Below are 20743 nucleotides of genomic sequence, written 5' to 3' on the forward strand. Positions count from 1 at the left end.
TTTATTTTTTGATATTATAATATAATTACATCATTTACCCCTTCCCTTTCCTCCCATCAAACCCTCCTATAGTCCCTTCCCTGCTCTTTCAAGTTCATGGCCTCTTTTTTTTCATTAATTGTTGTTACACACAGATACACACAGACATACTGCTAAATACACACATTCAGTCTGTTTTGTCTGTATAGTGTTACTTTGTGTATATATGTTTTCAGAGCTGACCACTTGGTATTGGATAACCAGTTGGTGCGCTTGACCCTGGGGAGGATTGCTTCTCCTGCTCCCAGTATTCCCTAGTTGTCTGTAGCTCTTTGTACTAGGAAGAGCCACAGAATCTGGGAGTTTGCTGTGAGACTGTCTCATAGTAATGTCAGGAGCTATACCAATGAAACCTCCCCAACATGGCTGCCTAAACACGAGCTGTACCAGGACAATAGACATGTTAACACGATGGTGGGGCAGGCTCATGAGGCCTCAACCCTGTTAGATTGCTTCCTAATCCATCAAGGTTTCAGACCTAAGTGGGCCTGGGAGAGCCTGGCTCTGTTCTGGGTTAGGCTGTGAAGAGTAAGGCTCAGAAAATGACCTAATGACCTGGGTGTGTCTCAGACCATGGGGCTACCTGAGGACTTTTGGGTCATGCTAAGTCCAGGGTGCTTTGAAAAAAGCCAGTAACATATATATCCCTGATGACTACTCTGGTAGAGACAAGGAAAGGCATTTTCCATGACCTCTCTGGAAACCCAGGCCCCATGGTTCTTGGAGGTTGACCACTTAGCATAGCCCTCAGACCAAGAGTTTGAAGAAGGGAAGAAGGCTGCCTGAAGATAGCTCAGCCCTCCTTGTCTCAGAGTGCGGCTGGGGCCACACACGCTGTCCCTCTCTGTCTGTTCCCAATCCCACATGTTCGTCCTAGATAGACAAATGGAGATGGTCACTGAGATCCTGAAAGCAGGACTCAAAGGAAGGGCCCTGTAAGGAGGCAGGACAGTTTCTCACTAGCCAAGGAGCCACAGGAGAAACCCTTCACAGTAAAACAGAATGACCGCAATAGTTTTCATAGTCACCCTAAACTGGCCTAAAAGGCTGTGCTCACATGTCCTAGACTAGCGCACACTCCATGGAGTCTGGATCTAGAACAGGGTAGCCAAGTACAAGATGCAAGGGTGGGTACCTTATCCACCCTCACTGACAAGTTCAGGAGGGTGTGTGTACTCACACCCGCCAGGCCATCTCTGCTGTTTGAGGAATTGTCTCTTAGGTTGATGGTTCAGGCCTCTGCTTAGATCTTGTTTGGGGTCTGGGTTCCCCAGATCCCCCCAATCCCACAGCTTTCCTGGGTCCCAGCTCTGCATTTCCTCCTGGCCTGTCTTGGAGAGTAGGGACTCTCAGCTTCCCTTGTTGCACTAGTGTTCCCTGAGCAGATCTGGACTCTGGAGGCTTGTGGGGGGTGTCTCCTCACTTTACTGTGAGCTAGTGATTCTCAGTCAGGGCTAGCACAGCCTCGCCTGAGGGCACCCTCTCCAGGAGCTGGGTCTGCCCCAGGGAATATCTCAACAACCTAGTGAGAACTACAAGCCCCAGCTTGCTTTTTTTTTTTTTTTTTTTTTTTTTTTTTTTTTTGACTTAAGAGACTTCTCCAGCAGAGATGAAGGGAGGCAGGCACCTACTGTGGTCTCTCTGGAGACCCAGTTCCAGGTTCTGGAAGGTTGACCCTCAGGAGCAGATGAGTAGCTAAAGCCCAAGGAATATCTCCAGAGTACAGACTAAGCCACAGAGGAGTCCAGTATCCACAGCTCTCCCTTTAGGTAAGACCCTGTCCAGAGGTAAAACCATGGCAGACAATGGGCTAGGCCAGGAGTATGAGTGAAAGACAATATTTACCCACTCCTCAAGTGTGTGTGTGTGTGTGTGTATACATGTGTGTCTCTGTGTGTGCATGTGTGTGTGTTGTACATGTGTATTGCATGTGTACATGGGCTGAGAGAGATAAGAATTCTTGATGGGTGAATAAAAGCACCCCTCATACACTAGAGTAGATGCCCAGCCTCTAACCACACACCCACTGCTCCTTCCCACCAAACCTTCAGTATCTTCTCCAGCTGCTTCTGTGTGTCAACCACAATGACGTTGGCACGGCAGTCGTGGGCGATGTACTGGCAGGCTTCAAGGGAGCTAGTGGTGTAAATGCCCGTGACAATGCCCCTGTTGGGGGCACAGGAAGATTTATATCGGGTGCAGAGGAACCATCCCCTCCTCACAGCCTCCCTCACAGCCTCTGTTCCCAGGGAGCTCCAACAGGCAGGGATGGGAAAGGGGGACCAAGAAGGCCCTGGGGGTGGGGGAGATATGGGATTCTGGGGAGTGGTAGAGAACCCGCGAAAGAAATAATAATCCTCTGTCCTTTCTGCCCACCACCAGAGCATAGGAGACCTTACCCCTGCCCAGTCACTCACCCTGCGAACACTGTGCCCACCGCAGAGAAGAACCACTCTGGGGAGTTGAAGCCGAGGATCCCCACGCTGTGGGCTCGCTCTAGGCCAAGCTCCAGGCCAAAGAAAGATAGGCAGGTCAACTACACAGAAAGGGCATTTCCCTCCCCTGCTGCCTCCCAGTAGACTGCAGAAACCTGTCCAGGCCCATCTCAGAGTTCACCCAGCCAGAAAACGTCCTAAGGAATCAGCTTCTGGCAACCCTGTTGACTCTTCCTCTGACTTTCTGGGGAGACCAGTCTATTTGTTTTCCATCCTTGAAGGTAGCCTGTGAAAAGGCTCCATAAATGTAAAATCCTTAGCGTGGGTCCCAGAATATAGTGTTAGCCCAGCGGATGGTATCAGGCTATTCAGTGGTGGTTTCTGGAGACCTCGCCTAGTGGGGAGTTCTGGAGGAGGCCTATGAGCGCTCAAGCTAGAAAGCAGGTCCCCGGAAAGAAAGGGTGTGCAGTGAGGGGCTCCTACCTTCAGGAAGCCCCTGGCGACTTTGCGGGCAATCTCGTAGTACTGGTAGTAAGAGATGCGCTCCCACTTGTTTCTGCGCTTGACGCCCAGAGCACTGAGGCTTCCGTACTTATCCAGGGCCTCATAGAACATCCGGTGCACCGTATACGGAGGCTGCGTGCAAAAGGGTTCCCGGCGCAGGCGCACTCTTCCATCTGCCCGAGCTGTCCAGAGTGTTTCCTCTGCAAGGGGGAAATGACCGCAGTCTGGTCAAATCTACCTGGGGGATCCAGTTCTGACCTGCGCAGGGTCTCCAAGCCTGCTGCTGACAATACCTTCCGGACAGGACCTTGATAGCTGGCAGGCAAGCCAGGCCTGTGGTGGGCCGGAAGGTGGTTTGAAGAAGGCAAGTCTGGCTTGGCCTTGGAAGATGAGCAAAGTTTAGTGTAGGGATATTTCATTTGTATTTTAATAAATAAAGCTTGCCTGAAGATCAGAAAGTAAAACAACCCCACTGATTATTAGCCTTACAGACCAGGCAGTGGTGACAAACACCTTTAATTCTAGTAACCACACTAGTTTGCCATAGAAACTGGGTGGTAGTGGTGCATGCCTTTATCCCAGCACTAGAGAGGAATATAAGATGGGAGGAGACAGCTCTCAGTCACAGTCCCATTCTGAGATTCCTGGAGGCAGGATCGGCATTTCGGATTAAGGTGGCTGTCTTGTTTTTCTGACCTTCAAGTTGAACCCCAGTTTCTATCTCTGGGTTTTTATTAATCTTGTTATAGTTCAGGGAGACAGCAGGGAAGAAGAGAGGAAATGACTGGAGGGAAGTCCCAGAGATGGAGACTCCTGGGCCTTTCTCTGCGTTTATCCTTACTGGCCAAGGTTAGGGTAGGCAGAAGCGAGGCTCATACCCACTCACAAGAGTAAAAATGTCTCTGGGTTCAGAGCTTCTCAGGCTTCTGGAAGCAGGCAAGGACAGATCTAGCTGGACAGAAAGTCAGGGTTTTAGAGCGAAATTGGGATTGAGGTGGTGGGCTGAAAACCAACAGGCTCATATCCCTAGCCAGCAGAGCCTGCAGAGCAGAGACCAGACAGCAGAAGTCTAGACAGTTATGTCTGGGTTTTCTTATTCCATCCTCATGGAGTGGATCCACACAGCCTTATGATGTCACACATGGATAACTGTGGCCCAGACAGGTTCACTCACTTTCCCCACATCACACAGCAAGAAAATGGCAGAATCAAGACTTGAACTCACATATGCCTGATGTATCATCCCATAGTTTGGGACACTGTGTGGGTGGGAACAGAGCCCAGAAGCAGGCATCTTCCTCTTGGCTGAACCACTTAACATGTTGGGTTGAGGCAAACACGACAGCCTGAATCTGCTTCCTCGGAGGGAAGGTGGGGCATTTGTCATCAAGTGTGGGGATCAGAAAAAAAATGGCCAGAAGAAATGACACATATGAAGGAGACTCAAGTATTCAATAAAAGCTCATTCTCCTCCATTTTCCTGTTTATAAAGGAAGTTTCCATGAGTTCTCTGAACTCTTTTAGACCTTTTGGGCTTATTTGTTTGTTTGTTTTCAGGATCTTGAAGGCTAGCCTCAAGTTTACAATCCTCCTGCCTCTGCCTACTAAGCACCAGGATTATAGGTAGGTGCCGCCATATCTGGTTGGGCCTTCCTTCTCTGGGATGAGGATGATCATTCTAAAAACGTGAGCACAATGTGGAGAGTGAGCTGTCCAGGACCCGCATGGGCCTCACTGTTGCCTCCTGGCCAGACACATCTTTGGAGGAAGCCAACGCCTTCACAGGGTTTGCCTCAAGGCTGGCACCAATGGGGTATTTTGCCTCTGGTCCTACCTGAACTAGACAGACAGATCAGATGCCCCTTTCCTCTGTAGATACATTCTTAGGCTGTAAATAGACTTTGACATTGACCTAAAGAAGTAAAGCTCGTGGGGCTGAGACAGGAGAACATAGCCAGACCCAGTCAAAAGGAAGGGGCATGGCAAATACAGGCTGGGCCAGGGGAGGGCACCAGAGAGGTTTTATTGTGACCAGTATTGGCAGAAGCCAGAACAAGTTGACTGAATCTCCCCCTTTCCCAGACCAAGTCCCTGTTGCAGCCATTGCTAGAGACCATTGCCCTTAGGGTGGAGGTGTAAGTCCTGTCCCCAAATCCAGCAGCCCCAGTCCCCAACACTACCCTCTGCAGATTCTGTCCACTATCTCATAAGCTGAAGAGGAGTCAAGGTAACTTGGGTTCCAAACCTTGACCCTGTCATTCCCTGCTGTCACCCTAATATGTCATCTTCCTCTTGGTTGCACTGCAATCATGGAAGGCAAAGAGGGATTAGTGAGGGCAGAGAAGCTGGATGCTCAGGCAGTGCTGGTGGAAATGAAGGCTGGGGTACAGCTCTATTGGGAGACAGCTTAGCCATTTCTCAGAGAGTTACTATACCTCTCAGCATTGTGGCTCCTAGGTAGCTCAAGAAAAACAAACATGTGCCCCCACAAACACTTGCATGTGAACGTTCATACCAATATTATTTATCGGCCCAAGAAGGGGAAGATCTCAGATGTCTACAGACAGGCGACTAAAGACAAGGTGCATGATCTGGTGCGGGACAGTTGTCTATATTCTGTCAATTTTTTTAAATAAACACTGATTGGCCAGTAGCCAGGCAGGAAGTATAGGTGGGACAAACATACAGGAAGTAGAGGCAGGTCAATGAGAACAGGATAATTCTGGGAAGTGGGAAGCTCCCTCTGTAGTCCTGTCCATATACCTAAGAAGCAAGATGTGACTACACTACTGAAAAAGGTACTGAACCATGTAGCTAACACAGATAAGAATAATGGGCTAATATAAGTTATAAGAGTTAATAAGAAGCCTGAGCTAATGGGCCAATCAGTTTATAACTAAAGTAGACCTCTGTGTGATTTCTTTGGGACTTAATGACTGCGGGAACCAGGCAGGACAGAAACACCAACAACAATGATCCATATGATGAGATCCATTTCTATTCTAAGAAGGAGCAAAGCACCAATTGTGAGTCAAACATGGAGACAGCTCAAACCATGTTCAGTGAAAGAAGCCCTATGTGGAAGACTATGTACCTCGTGATTCCAATTGTAAGACAGATCCAGGAAAAGACTGGTTAGTTGCCTAAGGCTAGGGGTGGGAATGGGAATGACCACAAGAAGAGTACAGGGCCTCTTTTGGGATTGATGGAAATATTCTAAAAGTAAATTGTGACGATTACAGAACTCTGTAAGTTTCCAAAACTCAGTGAATTGGGCCTGGAAAGATGGCTCAGCAGGTAAAGACACTTGCCTACTTATATGAGTTCAGTCCCTAGGACCTGCATGCTGGAAGGAAAGATTGACCTCCTGTCTGTTACCTGCACAGTATCGTACCTTCATATCCCTCAACCTACATACATATAATAAATAAGTAAATTAAAAAAACTTTGTATTGTACACTTACCATAGGTGGATTAAATGGTATATGAACTATACCTTAGTGAAATTGCTTCTAAAATAATGAGAGGAGAAAAATGAAAGGGAGAAGGGCTGAGGATGGAGCAAAGTGGTCAGTATGCTTATTTAGCATGCACAAAGCCCTGGATTCAGTCTCCAGCACTACGGAAACCAAGTGTGGTCGTACATGCCTACAAAACCAGCACTTAAGAAGGAGACACAGCCGGATCAGAAGTTGAAGATCACTGCTAGCTGCATAGCAAGTTTGAAGGCAATTTAGGCTGTATGAGACCCTGTCTCAAAAAAAAATGTTGATCTTCCAAACAGAGAAGTGTTTAGAGTGTGTGAAGCTGGGTACCCAGTTGTTATCTTCCTCTTAGTCCTTTTTCCTCCCCAGGGGAACAGAAACTTCTGACTGCTTGGAGCAGAAACAGCGGCTTCCTCCTATGATCTAGTCCAGAAGCCCATGCCCCCCGCCCCTGCACCTGTTCCCCTAGCTGCCAAGAGGAGCAGGGGTGAGCCTCAGTCTTGTGATCATTGCTAAAGCCTCCCTCAAGCCAAGAATTGTCTTTCTTCTTTTTTCTACATGGACTGGAGGTTGCAGCCAGGGCTCAGTGCGTGCTAGGGCAGGTGCGCTACTGCCGTACTGCATCCCTAGTCCAAACCAAGAGGCTTAACATTAAGCAGTTATAATCTCTTGTTTCAATGACAAAAATGGAATGCATCCTCTAGGAAATACGAAACGGCTCAGAGGCCTGTGCTGTGCAGAAGTGGGTGGCCTCCTTATCCAGACATCAAAAAGGTTTCTTTTTGGCTGCTGCTGCAGTTGGGCTGGCTTTGGTTTGGTGTAGCCGCTGGGGCTCTGCCCTGTGCGCCAGCCTACCACTGATCTCCAAACACAGCTCAGCAGTGCAGCTGGCATGTCTTCAAGACGAAGTGGGGTGGGGGAGGGAAAGATCATGTCATTGGCGAAATAACTGGGGAGGGGAAACTCAAAATGCCCATGAGACTTTGGGGCTCATGTGTCAGCATCATAATAAATAATGCATAGCAATAAATAATGGAGGAGTGAGCATCCCAGCCGTGAGGACTTGCCAGTGCAGTCCACAGGGCTGTCTTTGTTTGCACCTAGAAAGAAACCCTCTTGCTTCCTTTGAGACTCGGGGCCCTCCACTCGCACCTTCAGTGTCTTGGCTCTGATGGAGGCCCTGAACAATGTGGTATGTCTCTAGTCTGAGGCAAGCCACAACGTTTGAGAGAGCACAATTAATAACAGCATGTATTTTTGAAAATGAATCAGTAGATTCTTTGTTCTCAGCATGAAAAAAGTTTAGTCTGTGATGGAGTGCATATGCTAATAGTCTCAATTTAGCTACCCCATGCTATCTACGTGTTTTTAAAACAGCCCACTATAAATATATGTGCTTTTATAAATATATGGTTTTTAACTTGCCGATTTAAATTTTTAAGGGGGGGTAAATCTATAATGCAAGGACAATAGTTGTGCCCCCGAGCCTCTATGTTGGAGAGGGAACAGGGATTGGTAGGGACTCCTAAGGAAATGGGAGAGGATATGCCACACTAACAGAGGGCCCTGCTCCTCAGTGGTGGGATTCGGTGCCAGCTAAGAGTGGTGTCATGGGTTGAATGAGATTGGTCCCCTTAGGCTCATAGGTTTGAATCCTTGACCCCCAGTTGGTGGAACTGTGTGGGAAAAAGTAGGGGCGTGGCCTTGTTGGAGGAGGCGAGCCACTGGGGTGGGATTGGAGGTTTCACAAAGGCCTCACCATTTCCAGTTAGCGCTCTCTCTTTCTTGTGCTTGTGGATTGAGATGTGAGCTCTCAGCTGCTGCTCCAGCACCCTGCCTGCCTCGTGCATACACCCTGCCATGATGATCACAGATTCTAACCCTCTGGAACCATGAGCCCCAAATTAAACACTCTCTTTTATAAATTACTTTGGTCATGGTGTCTTATCCCAGCAGCATCAAAGTAATTAAGAGAGATGGAAACCAGGAATTACAAGAAATCTCTCTCTCTCTCTCTCTCTCTCTCTCTCTCTCTCTCTCTTTCTCTCTCTCTCTGTGTGTGTGTGTGTGTGTGTGTGTGTGCACTCTTATTTGAACATTTAAATATTTAAAAAATTATGGGGGTCAGAACAAACACAGTCATTAACCGTTAATCATTTATCCCAGGTCCTCTAGAGGATAGATATTTAGAGGTAGGATAAAAGGATCAGAAAAAAAAGTGTTTTTAAAATTTTGTTTGGGTACCTGGGAATTTGATGTTTGGGATGGAATACAGCACATTCTAAGCACAACGCTCCTGCCCCTGGTCTCCAGCCCCAGCCCCAGCCTTGTTCTCCTGCCCCTGGTCTCCAGCCCTAGTCATGTTTATATTTTTGATGCACATCTCTGGACAGAGTTATTCATCTAATTTATTCTGTCTTGTTCCTGATTTACCTCCTGGAGCCAACACTTTTGAGTGCTCAGCTTCCCCACAGCTTGAAAGGAAGACAGACAGAATGGAAAGAGAGGAGAAGCTGGCTAGTCTGTACTTCCGCTCCCTCTTAGTCCAGCTGTTTCATGAAACAGGACAGAGCCCTAGCCATAGGGACCATGCCACAAAGAACTGGGTTTCCTAGCTAGCAGAATGAATCTTGCTGACTCTCTTTGTCCATAGGCCCAGTTAGGCCAGTAGGCCCTTTAGACTAGCCAAAAGAGAAACCTGGGGGGAAAGGGCCTGCCCCTCCCCTCCCTGAGGCCCAGTCATCCTTTTCCTAGGAAGAAGTCACCATGGTCACATGAATTGAGTGCTCTCATATGCCCACGATCTTCTGTCACCTAGCTAAAGCTTAGGTCTCAGGGAGCTAAGTGGTCGCAGAGCTGGGAGGCAGAACTGTGGTTCAGAGTCACTCTGCTTGATGCTTTCACTGTCCTCCTCTTGTGTGCTGTCCCTCGAGTGGCCTTCACTACAAACCCTGTTTCCATATCTCCTCTGGGAAAAAGATAGTGACTCCGGTCCCAATCCTGTCTTGTAACCTTGGACTTGTGGCTGATAAGTTGTCCTGCATTCCTCAGACTTCCAAAGAAAGGGTCCTTTCTAAACCCAGACCAGATCTGCTCAAAAATCTTCCTTTGAGCTCATGGGCTGCAGGGTGCTGACCACCCCCTTGTTCTCTGACGGGCCCTCTCTCACAGATGGCTATCCCTACATCCTAAGATGTGTCCAAGTCCCCTTGCCGCCTTTCTTGGTATCTTTGTGCATGTTGTGACTCTAGCTGAAAGACCCTTCAGTCTGCAACAAGGACACCCTTCCGTGTCACTTCAGTGCCATGCTGCTAAGACTTTGGGTCCTAAGAGGAGGCCGCCTGTGTGGACGCAGGAGAGGCAGGCACAGCTATGGCTCAGCACCCAGTTAGCTTGACCGTGATGATTTTCAGTAGCTATAGAAGAACAGTTTGGCCTCCTTCTCATCCTAGTAGAGGACTGGCCGGAGCCACTGTGTGTCAGAGATCCAAGACCTCATCTTTCTACTTCACCTGGTCCCAGAGGACGGTGCGATGACAGGGCAGGGCATGATGCTGTCCAGATGGGGGGCCCACAGACCCAAGTCCAAAATTATAGGATCTGGTAGAATTTACAATGGCTAATATTTCTCTGGCTTGAGTCTACCACAGGTCTCTGGCCCTTGGGTTTCTGGTGCCAACTAAGAAGCCTGCCCTTGGACTTGGGAACGGAAAGAAGGGTAAACAGAGGTGTGGGGCACCTCCTACCTATATTTCCTACTCCCAAGCCTGTCCTGACACTGCCTTCCTCCAGCCTCCATCCCCATAGCCAAGGGAACACGTCCCGACAACAAGTTAAAAGGTCTGAGTCTGGGTTTAGTTATTGGTGTGTGCTAAATGCAGGGCAGAGCAGTGAGAAGGGCCCCTGTCCATGGAGGCCGGGCCTTGGGCAGTAAATGGTTCTGCTACCTCGGCCACATGAGTGAAAAAGGGCTTCAAGCTTGGCCATGTGCCCACGTATCAGTCAGTGCGCAGGCAGGCAGTCCAGTCGGACTACTCCACATAGGGGATGACTGACACAACCGGAGTTCTTACCCCTTCCTCTCCCTTCCAGAGGTGACTGACTGAGATCAGGCAAGCCACTCCATAGAAAGCGAAATACGTAGAAGCAAGGAGCAGATAGAAGTAGCTGGAGTCTTTTCACTGGGAACCACAGGAGTCCATTCCCTCTCATTTCCCGCCAGCCTCTTCTTATGCCTCTTCTCTTCCCTGGTCCTCTAGATAAACAGCATGTCATCTCCTGAAGCACCTCACCCACCTGCCACCTCCCACTCCTGACTCTTCTAGAAGGAAAGAACCCAAGCAGCACAGCCGCAGCCAGGCTCCATGGTTGGGAAAGGCGCCAGCCAATGTGGGACGCAAACAAATGATTTTACCAAGGGTGGCTGACAACACTGCCTTGCAGCAGTGTTCCTGGAGTCAGCAGGGGTGCTCTTGAGAAATTGCTCAAGTGAAGCAGTGAGACAAATGCAACAAGCCAATGGCAATGGGCAACCTTGAGTTCCGTGGGACACAGACTCAGTGTCGAACAAGGATGCATGAAATCAGGGATTCCCAGGCAGTCAAGAAAACAAGGTATTATAATTCTCAATGACACAAAGAAATGCTCATGGTTTTAGCATCAAGCTGAAAATGAGGGTGGGTGGGAAGATGCCATCCAGGCATGAGGGTCTGAGTTCAAATTCCCACCACCCAAGTGAAAAATCCAGACATAGTGGGAGGTATCTATAGCTCTGGTGCTGTGGGGGCAGAGTCGGGTAGCTTTCCCAAGCTTACTAATAAGCCAGCGTATCTAATCTGTGTACTCTGGGTTCAGTTAGAGACGTTGTCTCAAAAAAAGTAAGGTAGAGAGCGACAGAGAAAGACACTCAGTGTGAACTCTGGCTTCCACACACATGTACACATATGCACATCTGTATAAACATTACACATATACAACACATACACACTTTTTTAATTTACAGGAGGAGGGGGGGGAAGAATTTGCTTCTGCAAGTCAAAGGCAGGGTTGGAACCCTATCTCCATTGGTCCTGGCATTTGCCCTGTATCCAGAGGCTAGAAAGATTGCCCAGTGGATGGAGAATAGGTAGGTCTGAGTTCACGGGCTGTGGTGCTGCTCAGAGCCATGCAGTAGGGAAAAGTCATGCTTGCTGTGAGTGACAGTCTCCCCATCTGGGGTGTGCTGTAGGAAGAATTACAGCTTGTAATTACCCACCTACTGGGGCGTGGCCTCTTATACTATAGACACAAAAGCCGAACGCCCGTCCGTCCCTTTTTCTCCTTCCCCTTGCTCTTTTTCCAATGGCTGCGTGATTCAACCGGTCAAGTGGAGGATTCTGATTTGTGAGTTTACCCCTAAATAAATGACTATTTCTCAATTCTGAGCTAGTGTGGGATTTCTTTTAAGCGTCCGTCCACCATTTCAGGGATGGCCTGGTAAGGACTGGAAAGACTTAGGGGATCAGGCAGGACTGTCAATACTCCTCAAAATTTAACAGGGGCACAACCCTTGGCTCTCCGCTATGTTTACATTAGTGCTGGGACAATAGCCACGATACATGACTAGAAGCCCATTGAAATTTCCATCACCTAGCAAGGTGCCAGGATCCCCACTGGAGAAGATTCCCAGCAGCACCTCCCATGGCTCAATCTGCCATGCCAACAGAGTCAAGCTGCTAGGAAGCCTGCGCTAGAACCAGTAGCCAGCGGGGCACTGCCTACGCCAGAGCCAGGCCTCTGGGCACGTGGGGTGGGCTTTGCCCCCTCACACTGTCTGCTGCCCCCCTTTGTCTCCAGCACCTTTCATGTTGCTCTCATTTTGGCCTGAGCCTGGCAGGGTCCTTTACAAGCCGCTCATTGTGCTAAAGGGTGCCGGGCAGGCAGGGAGGTGTGTACTCCAGGATTTTGGAACAAAGGCTTCTAAACAGCAGAGAAAAATCACTGCATGTTCTGGGAAGGAGAAAACCTCCAGCATAGGGGTGGAAGGTGAGGGGTGGAGAAGAGGGGACAGGGGGTGAGGGATGGGGGTGTTCCCTGTAGCCTGTGGGAATAGCCAAGCTCAGAAGCCAAGTGTATTTGCAGGGATAGGGTGGAGGTGACAGACACTGGGCCTGAGGACAAGGGGCTCTCAGGCCAGTGACAGAGCTCTCTGCAAGACCACATGGATGGAATCAGAACAACCTCACAGCCCCTCCCCCAATGACCCTGGAGACCCAGCCCCGGGGAGGTCTTCTCACACAGGGATTCCAGGATGAGAGCCTCTCTGTGGGTGTAGAGGTCACATTGACCTTGGGACACGGGGAGGGATAAGGACCAGGCCCTTAGGCCTGAGAGGTCTATGAAGACTGTGGAGGTGTGGTCTAGACTATTCCTCTGAATGTCCAATGACTTTGTTTCTCTGGGCTTGGTAGGAGAGGCCCTGAAGCTGAAGGCTCTGGCTAGGTTTCCCTGTGACTGGTCAAGAGCAGAGTGACCTTAGGCAGACATCTGCCATCCCTGAGCCTTGGTTTCCCTGTCTGGATGATAACAAGGGAAAACATCCACCAGCTGTGAGTCCCTCCCAGTTATTGCTCTAGGGGCCTCAGTCAGCTGGGAAGACACACGGGGACTGTGGGCTGAGAGCACTTCTGTAGAGGAATGAAGTCTGGAATTCTCCTACTTGCCCTGAAAGCAAAGTCTCCAGGAAGGGGGCAGAGGGTCGAGACATCAAGCAGTGTCTGAAGAATGTCTAGGAGAAGCCATGCACCCTGACCCCTGGAAAGGTCTCCCCAGGGGCACCTCAGATGTGTCTTTAACTGACAGGCCTGGGATTACTTCCTGTTTCCATTTTATAGATGAGAAAGCACCTCCACTGCTTCTCCAAATCTCGGGGAAGCCCTTCTCACAGAGGCTAATGTGAGAGCTGGACCCCTCCCTGGTCCCCAGCTTCAGGCTATGAGCTCCTAGACATAAGGGTAGAACCCTGTTCCCTTCTGTCTCCCCAGCTTGTCGCTCCATTCTAGGCCCTCACACGTGTCCCTGGGACGAGAGTAAGGGACAATGAAATGGTATAAATCCCTTGGACGTAACGTCCTCTCTGCCCTAGGGACCAAGTAGGGCTGAGTACCCCACCTTCCAACCCTCAGCTTAGAGCTCCCGGGTGGGACTGGCAATTTCCTGAGGGTGGAAAGCTAGCCCCAGTCAGCATCTCTATCAGCTTTGTCCCTGGCGGCTGTTCTTCCTGGGTCACCCCCCCTTTTTCCAGCAGGGGTTCATATTCAATCTAGAAAGGGCTAGAAAGAAATGTATCTCAGGCCCTGGCACAAGGCTGCCTTTGTGTGGAGGTCAGATTCCAGCATGGCTTGGCTCCACTGCTCCCTGGGAGTCCAGTCTGGGGACTGGAGTGTAGGACCCTCAAACCTCTTGGGAACTCAAGGAGACCAAGGTGCCTCTGAGGGACCCTGCTGAACCTTGACTCCTGCAGGCAGGAATCCAGGAGCTCTGTGGCGAGGTGGTGGGGAGGCTAGGGGAGACCGGGGCTGGTCTGACTCCTGTGTGCAACAGAGTCAAGGGTCCAAAGAGACCAAATGGACCGTTGGGAGGACTACCTCTAGACAGCTGTTGGATCAGAGAAAATCACTTCTGGCCGTGGAGACCTACATAGTTCACCCTAGCACTCAGGAGACTGAGGCAGGAGAATAGCAAGTTCAAGGACTGCTGGGCTCCTGAGTGAGACAAGAGAGAGACAGACGGACAAAGAGAAACAGACAGACAGGCACAGACAGAGACAGGCAGAGAGAAGAAAATTAGGAAATCCCTAATCCTTTCTTCCCTTCCCTTCTTCCCTTCCCTTCTTCCCTTCCCTTTTTTTTTTTTTTTTTTTTTTTTTTTTTTTTTTTTTCCTCAGCTGGAAGCATCTCCCTCTCCACGGCCAGGATGAAGAAAATGAAAACGTACCTTCCTTCTGAGCCTGGCCACAGTAACTGCTCAACAAGGGGCAGCTGTATGTACGTGTTGCTAGAGAGGATTAGGGATTTTCTGTCCTATATGAATCCCATAAATGCCCCTCCCAGGCCTTTGGAATATACCACGGCACTCTTTCAATCTTCTGAAAAACATTATGCCACAAGGTGGCTTCACAACCTACCCACAACTTGTGACTCTTCCTTCAATGGCCACCATAGCCCAGCCTCCCCACAACCCCCACCACACCCCACTCCACACCACAAGCTTCCTTGACTAGGGAGACAAAGGATGCCAGGCCGAAGCTCAAGGTCTAGCATGCGGATAGTTAGACACGCAAGTTAGTAACATCTCCAGGCTGTTCCGCCAACATCCTCCCGACCCCAGGGACATGACTTGTGTGAGTGGGGCCTGGAGGTTCCATGCACCCCCTATTCTGGGTGTCTGCTGACAACCATGGGGATAAGAGACTCCTCCGCACCCCCTCCCACCTCCAGTCTTTCAGAGTAAGAGGGTCGGAGAATAGCACAAGATTCTCCACAACTAGAATGCCCACGGTAGACCCCGCCCTCCAGAAGCAGGCCTGCCTTCTTCTGTTCATGCTGTGCCTCAGAATCTGTCTGCATCCGGGCTGGGAGTTCATGGAGGACAGGAAGGAAGCTCGTCAACTTCACCATCTCCAGAGCCCAGAACACAAGGCAAGGTCGAGAGTCTACACAGGGCCAGCTGGCCTACGTCTGACAGGTGCCCACAGTCCCAGCATCCTGTAATCCCACCCTACATTAACTGCAGTGTCCTCTCTGCATCCCGCCTATCCCCACCTGCTCAGGTGGCACTGCAGATGGCACCTTCGCTGGGATTCCATACCCAGCTTGTTCAGACCTGCGCCTGCAGCTGCTAAAGCAGCTCAGAGGCCCACAGGCTAGCGTCACTCACACCTCTCAAAGAAGCCAGGTGTCCCTCCAAGCTCTCTCATATCAACTCCCTTCCTCTCTTTCAGCTGCCAGGATTGCCAATGCTACCATCCACTCCCAAGACCTCTGAGCCCTGGGGCTTCCCTGGCCTATGCCACTGGGTCTGACATCTGCCCTTCAATTGCCTCAGGAAGCAATTAAACATCTGCACAAGCAAGCTGGGTTCGTTCAGGGAGAGGACACTGTGTGTGGGAGATGGGGAAGTTGGGGCAGGACACTGCCCTGAGAACCCAACAGGTCAGTGAGGTGCTGGGCTCCTAGGAGCAAGGCAGTGAAGCCTGCCTGTACCTTGTGTCGGCTCTGCTTATGCCTCTCTGGAGCCTAGCAAACCACTTTCTGAAACCAGGGAATGGCCTGGCTCCTTCTTTACCTCTGACGGGAGGGTGTGTTAAAGACACACAGAAGGCACTCTCAGCCCTGAGGTGACACTCTTGCCAAGGCCACCAGGGGCAGTCTGTTAAGTGGCAGCAGCAAGCCTACTCAGTGATGGGACTGGAATGCCCAGGATCCTGATGCAGGGCCTCTCTGCATTATTTGATTGTTGTTTTTGGATATTTTATATTTATTTAGAGACATGGCTGGCTGGGATTAGACATACAACCATTACCCTGGTTCAGCCTAAGTGTTGAGACCACAGGTACGTGTTATTATGCCTAAAAGAAATACTTTCTGCCTCAGTTTCCCTGTTGAAAATGGGTAGTGAATTCTCTCTAGCCTGGGACAATACTGTGGCACAACAGAGAAGCCTGGAGCTTGCTGTTGTCTTTTAGCCACTCTGGGACCCCAACAAAGTCTACTCGTCAGTAATATGAGGAGAGAGGATTTGGGACAGAGGTCACAGGCCTCCTCCTCTTTCTCTAGTCCCTGATTCTACCATCACCCTGTGGCTCAGGGACTTAGAAATGGTCCCTTTTTCCCCATCTTGCCTCGTTGCACACACTGCCAGCCACACTTCCAGACATGTAGACAATTTAACCACAAGGAAAACACAGGCATACCCAAATGGAAGGCCATACAACAAAATACACCGCCGCTTCAGACATAGCCACTGATAGCAAATCGCCTTTGACGCTAACTAGCTCCCATTTAGATGGCCACCGGACTGTCTGCCTGTCTACTGGAGTAGCCTACAGCTAGCAAACCTCCTGGGAAGAGCAGCAACCCAGTGCTCAGCCCTGAAAGGTGACCCAGGCCAGGGACAGTCAGAGCTGAAGGACAGCATTGTGAGTGGGAAGCTGGGAACCCCTGAGTGGGGTGCCTCTTGTTTCTCTTTTTATTTTGAAATGCTGCTTCTGTTACAATCTTGTTCTGCGCATAAAAGTGAACGAGTGTTGTAATGATACAATTATCATCCAGATAAGTTTTCAGGGTGAATGATAACTGCCTTCCTTGAGGCCTGCTTATCTGAGGAGAAGGTCACCAAGGGAGCATGTGACGACCCAGCTTCCAAAACAAACTGTGCTAGCTTGCACCCGTCTGCTTGCCCCATGCTCCAGTTAACTAAGTACAAACTCCTAAAGGTGTTGCTTATATGGCTGGCCCCTTTTCCGTCCATTGGCAGCCAGATAAGAATATATACCCTACCTGCTAGGGTCTTCCCATTGTTGGCCCTTCTTCCCAGCCTTGGGGGAGAAGGAATCCCCCGCCCCCGTGATCTTCCATCATGCCTGGCCCTGATGGCCATGTGGCAACCGTGAGTGACAAGTTAGACGGGGTCCCCGAAATGTGGACATAACAAGATTTCCATGGATTCTCCCCGAGTTCTGCTCTGTGGCTCCCAGCAGCCCCCACGACTCCCTTCAGGAACACTCCATTACGCGTGCTCACCTGCGGCATCTGGCGGTGAGGCCTTCTCTGGAGCTGAGAACTCAAGGCCATGAGTTGAGGACTCTTTGGGGAGCGTTCGCCCATCAATTAAGGAGCTGGGGAATGGGGGGGGAGATGGGTAACATAGGTTAGAACATTTTGTGTCCTGCCTCACTTCCTCCAGTCCCCTCCCTTTCCCTCTGTAGGAGAAATCAAGTCTTGCTATCTCCTGATTCGTTGTGTGTCACCATACAAGATCATATCTCCCCATGAGTCTCAGTGTCTCCATCCAGACAGGAAAAGGGTTGGACTCTGAGCCTCCATTCTAAGAGAGTATAAGCTTGAAGGTTTGGGGGAAGCCTCCGCCCCATCTTTCTTCACTCCTACTAGTCCTGGGGCTCATTGAGAGGCTCAGAGTAGAGCTGGGATGTTCCTAGAACTCTTGGAATCCTAAGGAGCTCCCTCTTCCATGGCTTCTGCCTGCAATCTTGACAGTCCCACGCAGAGGACAGGGGCCAGGGAGAGCTGGGGCTGTGCCTGTCCTAGCTCTTCCTGGCCTCCCAGGCTGGGTGGCCCTGAGCAAGGGTCTCTTCTATCGGTCGGGACAGGCTGGCTCCTGGATTTCTGTTATCACCTCAGCCTCCCTGTCTCTCAGCACCAATCCTTCCCAGGGTTTACCTGGTCACACTTCCCCTTCCTGGGTGGACAAGCAGAGGGATTTCAATACACACCCCTCAGGACTACACAGGGCTGCAAGACTGTACAGCAGCAGGGATACATCACCGTCATAGCTATGTAAACAGAACCTACTGGAATTGTATAGTGGGTAACCTGTATGGCTGGTCACAGATGCCTTAAGGGTATGACCCTGGCTCCAGGGAGTCCCATTTGTTTGTCAGGGTGGGGTTACCCCCATCCCTGCCCAGTTCCCAGGAAGCCAGGTCAATTACCTGCTTTGTACATTCGGCCTTATTCCTTGCTGGTACTGCAGGTTCAAACTAAGTTTTCGAACACACCCAGGCCCACCTGGTAGCAGTCTGCTTAAGAACCTGAGATACGTGTTAAAGCAAAAGACACAGGAAGTTATGAAAGGAGAAGGACTAAAAGGGGAAGGAGAGGACTGAGATGGTCTTTTATATGTGCACACTGTGACTAAGGCATGGTCCACAGGACTGGAGCATCCCTTCTGTTGCTATGACGACCTGGCACAGAAGGGGAGGACTGAATTCGCTCCTTCTTGGGAACACTGTGAGCAAGGCATGGTCCATAGGGCTGGAGCATCTTCCCTGTTGCTATGGTGACCTGCTCCGGAGAGGATGGAAAGGATGACAAAGCTGAGGTTTCTGAGCATTCTGGATTTACTGACTTTGGGGCAGCTGTTATAGCACTGTTCTCTAGGGCTGCTGGGTGGAAGCTGCCCCACTTGGGGATGAAGACGGTAATGTTACCAAACAAGCCTGTGAGTTCCCTTAGTGAGGTGGGGCCTGGACAAGGCCAAACCCTGTGCTCAGAGCCGACCCACCTTTAGAATCACTGACTGGAGAGCCACTACAAAATCAGCCTGTAATCGCCCAGCATCTAGCTCAGCAGCCTCCTCTAAACAGGTCTGTTTGTAAGTCCCCACCATCAAAGGTACGGTGCACTTCCGCTCCTAATTAAATTTGGGCAAACTGGTTCTGGCTTTCCCAAAGCTAAACAGAGGAAATAAAAAGACAGCCACCCAGGGAAGCCAGAAGGCTAAGTTACTTATTCTGACAAGAGCCTTCTGGTTAGAGAGTGCAGGAAGCCCGTCTTCCCTGAACAGGCCTTTCCTGGAGCTCCAGCACCCAGGGTACGTCTGTAATCCTAGTCTTTTCTCCAACCCTTCAGTTGGGCCCTGTTCTCCCACCAGGACTTGGTGGGAGGGGACACCTCACTTACCCTTGCAGTTGGCCCACAGAGGGTCAAATTCAACCCTCATGTCTTGGGCTTAAAGAATTTGGGGTACCTAGGTTAAGAAAAAAAGTCAAAAAGGAGTTTTCCTTACAAATAGAGCTGATCTCCCCTTGCAAGGGCCCTGGCAATTGAGGCCCTTGGAGGGACTGTCTGTCACCTGAGTTCGAATGTGTTTAATGTCCTTCCTGCTCACTCGGGGTTCTAGCTAGTGGCAGAAGTGGGTTCAACTGCATGAGGGCCAGAGTCACCCACACAAATCACCAGCATGGCACCGCCTCACACAGCTTGCCTGTTTTTAACCCTTCCTGCACCCATTTTCGCCACTGTCAATGTTGGCGCCTAGCAAGGCATCATTTTTTATAGCAGGATAGGAAAGAAGAGGTCTGAGTGCACCCATACTATAGGTTTTTGTCAGGAGAGAGACCTCGGAATGAAACGGCTCATGTTCCTCTCCAAGAGCACTGGGAAGCCCTGGGTGGTGGAACACTCACCTAGTGTGTGTGAGGCCCCACGTTCGATCCCCAGCGCTAAGGGGGAAACATGGCAGCTCTCTGTTCTTTCCAGAAGGACAGGTGACCAGTGAGTGATCCCGGCAGGTGAGGACACTACGGCTAGTAACACGCCTGTTGACGGCGATCAATGTTTTTGGTACCTGTCATTCTGGAAAATTAGACTCCTCCTGAATGAGTGCTCTGGAAGCTGGCAGGTTTCCAGGAGGAAGTCACCTCAAGTAATAAAATGACAGGGATGGTGGGAGGAGGGCCTGAGCTGACTTGCTTCTGTCTGTCTGTGTTTTGAATTCTGAGGAGGAAAAATTCCAAGATGGAAGGAGGCTGGTTCCCTTTCACCTAGTGTTCTTCTCATATAAACATACTGTTTGCTTTTCACAGAAGCAAGCCAACGAAACTCGGCATTCTCTGCCACCTCCCCGGGTATGCAGGGAACAAGAAAACCAAGGTATTGTTTGAGCAACCCCACCAGATGTGGACAGAGGCGTGTGGCAGGGCTCTCTCCTAACCATCATTCCACCCCATCTAGTCACCCAGGCTTGCCAGCAGACTGCAGAGCCTCCCTAGCCTCCTTAACTCTTCCTCCAGGAAGCCCTCCTAGATTCCCGCAATACCCTCTAGCTTGGTCTTTGAAGGTCACACACAGGAAGTTCCTGGAAAGTAAGGGTTATCCCCAATTCAACTCTGTTCTCCAGCCATGAGTAGTCATTGTCGAAGCCCAGTAAATGTTGGCTGGATAAACCCATCATATCATCACGGTGTGACACATAAATTAAGGGGAGCCCCTGCTTCCTGTGTGACTCCCTCACAATGATCCATTTCCTATATATTCTTATCATCCAATCTTCCCAGTTAGCCCTGAGCAGTAACACAATTGCTGTCAAGTCAATGTTCGCTTGAAACAGCCTAGCATCGAGTCTGCCCCTCTGTGAGGGTTCAACTAACGTCTCAAGCGATATGCTATGGCCAAATTGCCGTGTGTCGCTGAGCTGTTTTCTAACCCATATCCTAAGCTATCGTGACAAGATGATGTAGAAAAACCGCTCAGTGCAGAATCATCTGCCTCCATCCCTGGT

General features: G+C 50.1%; 1 protein-coding gene across 1 annotated transcript in view; it reads right to left on the reverse strand.

Moving 5' to 3' along the window:
• Acsbg1 (acyl-CoA synthetase bubblegum family member 1) overlaps positions 1–20743 on the reverse strand; it is a 58740-nt gene that overhangs the window by 23355 nt on the left and 14642 nt on the right. Inside the window, exons 2-5 of the mRNA XM_038324260.1 lie at positions 17245–17339; positions 2958–3178; positions 2457–2545; positions 2085–2205 (exon numbers count right to left, since the gene is read on the reverse strand). Of these exons, the coding sequence (XP_038180188.1) occupies positions 2085–2205; positions 2457–2545; positions 2958–3178; positions 17245–17339 (526 nt within the window). The remainder of the gene's footprint in view (positions 1–2084; positions 2206–2456; positions 2546–2957; positions 3179–17244; positions 17340–20743) is intronic.

This window comes from Arvicola amphibius, chromosome 3, assembly GCF_903992535.2.
Source record: "Arvicola amphibius chromosome 3, mArvAmp1.2, whole genome shotgun sequence".
In the NCBI taxonomy this organism is placed as follows: Eukaryota; Metazoa; Chordata; class Mammalia; order Rodentia; family Cricetidae; genus Arvicola; species Arvicola amphibius.